At 35.9% G+C, this 6000-nt stretch overlaps 1 protein-coding gene across 1 annotated transcript in view; it reads right to left on the bottom strand.

Annotated features, from left to right (window-relative positions):
* RET (ret proto-oncogene) overlaps positions 1 to 5800 on the bottom strand; it is a 314327-nt gene extending 308527 nt beyond the window's left edge. The window contains exon 1 of the mRNA XM_044056282.1: positions 5521 to 5800. Within this exon, the coding sequence (XP_043912217.1) occupies positions 5521 to 5716 (196 nt within the window). The 5' untranslated portion in view covers positions 5717 to 5800. The remainder of the gene's footprint in view (positions 1 to 5520) is intronic.
* Positions 5801 to 6000: the final 200 nt, after the last annotated feature.

A 6000-nucleotide genomic window follows, 5' to 3' on the forward strand; every position in this document is an offset into this window, starting at 1 on the left:
CACTGTTTTAGAAATATGCAGTGAAACCTGTAAGTTTTGATAGCCACTGTTGTGTGCTATCAGTTCAGTTTTAATGATTACACTTCATGAACGCTGATCATTAATATATTGAATTTAATTGTGGAGCCAATCAGATCTAATGGTTTTTAAATACTTCAGCTCCATAGAGGGATTGGTCAGTGACAGTATGCAGTGACCTTTGAAGATAAAGAATTGAATTTTGTGGCCATAAGTATTTCAGCCACACAGTTCATTATCAACAGCATCAACTTTGGCTAGAATCAAAGTGCCAATAAAAAAATAGGATCATGGGAAAAGAATCTTCCCCACATTCTATCCCTTTTACTGTAAAGGCACTGGCAGGATTAATATGTTTAAATGAATTTAGCTGGAGCGTGTCTGTACAGTGTTGGAATAACCATGTTACAGAGCAGGTAAAATGTTAGTGTCTCAGTACTGATGGCAGATACTGCCACAATATATAATCAAAGGCCTTTCAAAGTCACTAAAAGGATTAATTAAAGCAGAGGCATGATCATATGAATGTCAGTATAAAGGAAGCAAAGGACATGGCCAGACAGTAGTAGATCCGATGGAATAATCCCATCTTGCTGGGACCCACTGGTCGGTTGGATATACATTTTTTGTTATAGATACAATGAAATGTGGATGATTATATGCACACAGCAAGAAAAAAACTTGGAAATACTAAATGTAATGTAAATGTAACTGGAATAACCCACAATGATGTTTTTTGATGGAAAGAAATCAGTCGCATTACAACCAGATACCAGTTAGATAGGTACAGGTGCGGTGATACCACAGGGACATTAACCATTTGCTTATGAGTACAAAGCCTTTACAGAAAACCAGATAAGGTATGTTCACACAAAGAAAAAATACTTATCAAAGTATAGGGATGTGGATAGTTTTGTGAATATGTGTATGAGGGTTCTGTATAGTAGTTAGGAAAGCTGATTAGAAACAATTGGTAATAACATTTTGAATATTAGTGGTAGTTATTAATGCCTTTTAACTCTAAACTGTTATCTTTATTTTTTGATGCATTTATACATTTAGAGAATTGCTATATTTGTTTTTAATTGTTGACTTTTTAGTTGTCTTCTTCTGTCTTTTTGTATATTGTCCTCTCTTTTTCCTGATTACAACTAACACAAAGATAAACATGACTGGAAATCTGTACTGTGGAAACAGACTATAAACTTGTAAAATATATTTAAGAAAATTTAGTACACGTTATCACCAAGAGTGCAAAACATATAGTTAAGGTTGTAGATGCACATCTTAATTGCAAACTATAAACCATAAAAAGAAATGCATGTAACAGGAATGCTGAGTCACTCATATCTACCAGATAATTACATGGATTTGCTTGGTGAAGAACTGGGAGTGAAATGAACAATTACACAGTTGCTAGTACCAAAAAAGAGAAAAGGTAGCAACAATGTACTCAGAGATCCAGAGCTGAAAATTCTTTTAGATGTAACAATAAAAGATAGGCAGAGCAGAAATATGTTATAAAGAAACAAATGTATCAATGTTTTTTTTTATTTAAATAAGAAATAAGATGCATCATCATCATCTTCTTTCGGCTGTTCCCGTTAGGGGTCACCACAACGGATCATCTGTTTCCATTTCTTCCTGTCCTCTGCATCATGCTCTGTCACACCAACCAACTGCATGTCCTCTCTCACCACATCCATAAGAAATAAGATGCATAAAAGTTAGATTTTGTTTAAAACAGATAAAATAATACAGTAAACTCTCAGTTAATTGGCACTCATGGGGATTGGTAGATGCCTGATAACTGTAGTTTCTGGTTGGCTGAGAGTTACTATTAAAAATAGTCCTGACTAATACTGCACCCTATACTATTTGTTTGGTTTGACTTGTTCTCAGGTTAGGGAGAGAGGGAATTTATTTCTATCTTCCTTTTTAAAACTCTAAAACTAAAAAAGAAAGGTATGTTTCTGCGGGGGAAAACAGAAAGTGCAACACATGAAAACTGCACTGCATTTATTCGATATTTTTTTGCTGGTTGCTTAAGAGTGCCGGTTTCTTGACTTCTGGTTAACAAGAGAGTTTACTGTACTGTGTGGTCTATAAAGAAAAAAAGTTTGGAAGAATATATCAACTTCAGAAATGTGAAGTGTAAAATAAAGAGCTTGAGATGTGCTACATTGGCCAGGCATATCAATACAAGGTTAACAAGAGATTTGAGACTGTTCTGTGTACAAAGCATATCACAACAATAATCCAAGAGGAAAGATGATTCCTTATTTAGTATCAGAAAGAACCTTGAGTGAAGGTGCAACAAATGTGTTTCAGTTTCTTGCCTCTTTCTGACTCATATTTGCAGACAGTTATTCAGTTTCTCAACTTCATAAAGTCATAAGGCTCTACAAGTGCAGTTGTTGTTAATAATTTAGCTGTTAATAGAGTTATCGGACTGTGTTACAGAGAGTGTCCCACAAACCAAAGAAAAGTTCTTGAGCCTTTCTTAGATGTCTAACAATAGTTTGGCAGTCCCGATACAAAAACATAAAAATGCATGCTGCACATGCAGGAGCAGCCCAACTCCTTCTCCAGCTCACACACAAACATATTAGAAACAATTGTTTCTGTTTTGAAACATTGAATGTACAAAATAGTTGTCTTGGATTATGGCACAAAGTACGTGTGTATAATTCTAGAGAATTTCAGAGCAATGGGAATTCAGCATATACATGACAGTACAAACTATCTGTAGTCCAGAGGTCAAATCGGGAGGATTGTTCAGACTATGAAATATCCTCATAAACAATGTTCACAGCATTAGTTGTGACTATTACATGTACATCTAGCTTTTTTGGTATATAGAAATACTGCATTACAAGCCATTATGTCTGGAAACAGCTCTACTTATAAATGAGCTATAGATTATGAATAGAAAACCTATCAGGTCTCCCCATGCCAGTATGAACATATGATTTCAGTAAAACAGAGCTAAAACATCGTCAAAAAAACACTATTATCAAATAGCAAAACACGTGTCTTCTTTATAAATGGAATTTACTGAAACTGAAACAAGGTTCCACAGGAAAAGGGCAAGAAGGTGTGGCTATGAAGAACATTTTACAAAAGTTTATTTTGGTACTTTTACGTTATTGGGGCAGCAGCTGTAGTAATCAGTTGGAATGTAAGCACATGCTGGCAAAGATCACACTGCTGCTGATGTTGATCTGACTGATGTACATTTATTTTCCTGTCACATTTACTGTTCTTATTTCCCGCGCCACATGTCTTTTACTGTCTGGGAATTGCCAAATGATGAAGAGATGTTTCTGTAATGAACAGCTTTTAATCAGCAAATAATTTGATTGGCAAACACCATTTTTTTTCATTTCTAAGTACTTTTCATCCCTCCACAGAAGACCAAAGAATGAGAACTACACACATGCACAATCACCAATAGCACTGTTATCATTAACCTGCTTTAGAAAGTAGATAAAAGTCAGACAAGAAAAACTGTAATGTAACCAACTATAGCGAAAAATGCACGGCATAGTATTCAGTTAAAATTTTCATCCACGGATGTTTACGATAAGATACAAGACAAAGTAACGGACAAAAATGCTGGTACCTTGCAAGTGACAAGCAAGTCTTAACAGCAAAACTCAAACAAAAACCCAAATGCTTCAACAAACGTTACCGTTTACTGAATGAAGTCAAGAGCTATTCCAAAAGTTTACATTTCTGTGCAAGAAGACCATGGCCACCCCCCCTAAACTAGGAGCTACAATCAAAAGTAGATAGCACACAAGCTTCATGGGAAGAAAGGCGGTGTAAACCGACTGCTTCAACAAGAAAAGTGTCTCAGTGGTAGTAATAAGATTGTACAAAAAGCAGTAGTAGGAATGGATTGCGACTGTACTGATTTTAGTTATTTAATTAGTTAGTTTTGCAGTGTCTTCCCACCAAGTATGATTAGCTTGTGTCACAGAGTTTACCTTGTAACGATGTAGTAGTTTGCTTCCATATGACGTTTGATATTGCATAAATGATCTGAATGTTACTAAATTAAGTTATTGCCCATAACCTAGTAATTATTAATAACTATTGATTTCACAGTAAAAGCCCATTCGCAAAACTCAGTCTGCTTCTATAATGCACTATTCTGTAAGAAATCATCAACCGAAAGCAGTAAGAGCGAGACAAGAAAAGGAATAAAATCACAGTACTTCACGGCTAACAGCTGAGCGATCATTGCGCACGCGTGCTACCTCGTTACAGCTGAGCCCCGATAACGGAAAAGTACCTTCACACTGTTTTCTTCATTAATTTTAATTTTTGGATTTTTTTTTTTAATTTTTCTTCAAAAATTAGGGAGCCTTTGCAGCATTACTGGGGAAGAAACTGGAAACAGTTGTTTGAATGGAAAATGTCCAAATAACAGCTAAATACAGAAATTGTGTCTGAGAGACCCCCCCAGGGAAGATATAAGAACAGTGCTCACACAGGTATTCAAACAGTAGTCCTCAGAAACATGTAGCAGGAGATGAGCAAGAAAGCATTCATCAAATTCCACAAAAAGCTGATAGACTGTGTGTAGGGAATTTAACATTAACCCTTTGAAATGTCCTGCAAAAAGAAGTTTAAAGGAGTAGAACAATTTTCAAGACTTGCTCTTCTCCTGTGTTTTCGGTCTTTTTTTTCTGCTTGTCTGCACTTGTCATTTTGAGTGCCAGCATTTCAATTGGAAACTAAACTTAACTATAACAGTTCTTAGTACAGCATCATCAAAAGTACGGACTACAGGCCAGCAAGATTCTCGGACAGTAGTCAGGGCCGGAGTTTTATTTTCTGATAAATGCACTGCTGTGGTAAAAATAAAATGTTTTGACTTTGTGCATTTGAAAATTAGGACATAGAACTGAAATTTCCTTGCACTTGAAATATATTCAGAAATGGGTTTCATTAAGACAATGCCTTGAAATGCCATAGTAAAATGTTATTATTAAATGTACACAGTTTTCCAAGAAAATAAAAATAAAAAATAAATTTTAAATCAAGTGGAAGTCTCTGATTTTGAAATAGGGGTCTGCATCAGATCATTTGGTCTAGTATCCTTTATCATATCACAGTCTTGAATACACTTTAATGAAGCTGACTACATGAACTGATCTGTGCCTCGTTATTTAACCTACCCTGAATACCAAATACTATGGCTGCATGATGTAAACAGGTTTCATGCAGCTGAGAATGCTTAAGGCCTTTATATATTTGTATATGTCTGGAAAAATAAGAAGTGATGCAATGGTTAAGAAAGGATCATGTAAGTGTATTACAGCGTGGGCAAAGTACCAAATTCGAGGTTATCCAGTTGCGTAAAATAATACTGATAGTTGCTTCCTAGATGCACACACTAGATATTGATACACTGTGTTATGAAACACTGATGTGAAAATGCATAACATTTTAACAGTTCACGTTGCATCATTTACTAACATAATGCAGTACCTGTAACTAATGCATAATCGATGCTAACGTTCTGACATTGACTTTGAATTGGCAGGATTCTCATCTGATGGAAGTTACCAGGTGGCTTGTTCTCTCTGATGTGAAATGATAGGTCCATGTCAGAGAAACACAGGTCATGGGGCTTTAGGTTGTCACAAGGGGGAGGCACGTCATTAATCAGCTTAAGAAACACCATCACTTGAACAGACTGTGAACCACATTCCTTTTCCTCATGAGGTCTGGCTGTGACAAACACCTGAAGTCGAAGCCTTGATAAAGATGCATTGCTTCCTCCAGCTGGATTATGAAAGAGATAAAGAATAAAATGCTAAATTAAAAAAGGCAATGGTCTCAGCATTTGTGTGTTTGCAGTCTGAAACATTTGTAGCACGGCAGAAGAAAGTGACTCGGTAGCATAATAATAAAGCATAACTTCTTGGACTGTGTTACAGTCAGCCTCTTACATGTAAAAGAAACATC

The sequence above is a fragment of the Protopterus annectens genome, chromosome 14.part0 (genome assembly GCF_019279795.1).
Source record: "Protopterus annectens isolate FY-2018-M chromosome 14.part0, PAN1.0, whole genome shotgun sequence".
NCBI classification, from domain to species: domain Eukaryota; kingdom Metazoa; phylum Chordata; order Ceratodontiformes; family Protopteridae; genus Protopterus; species Protopterus annectens.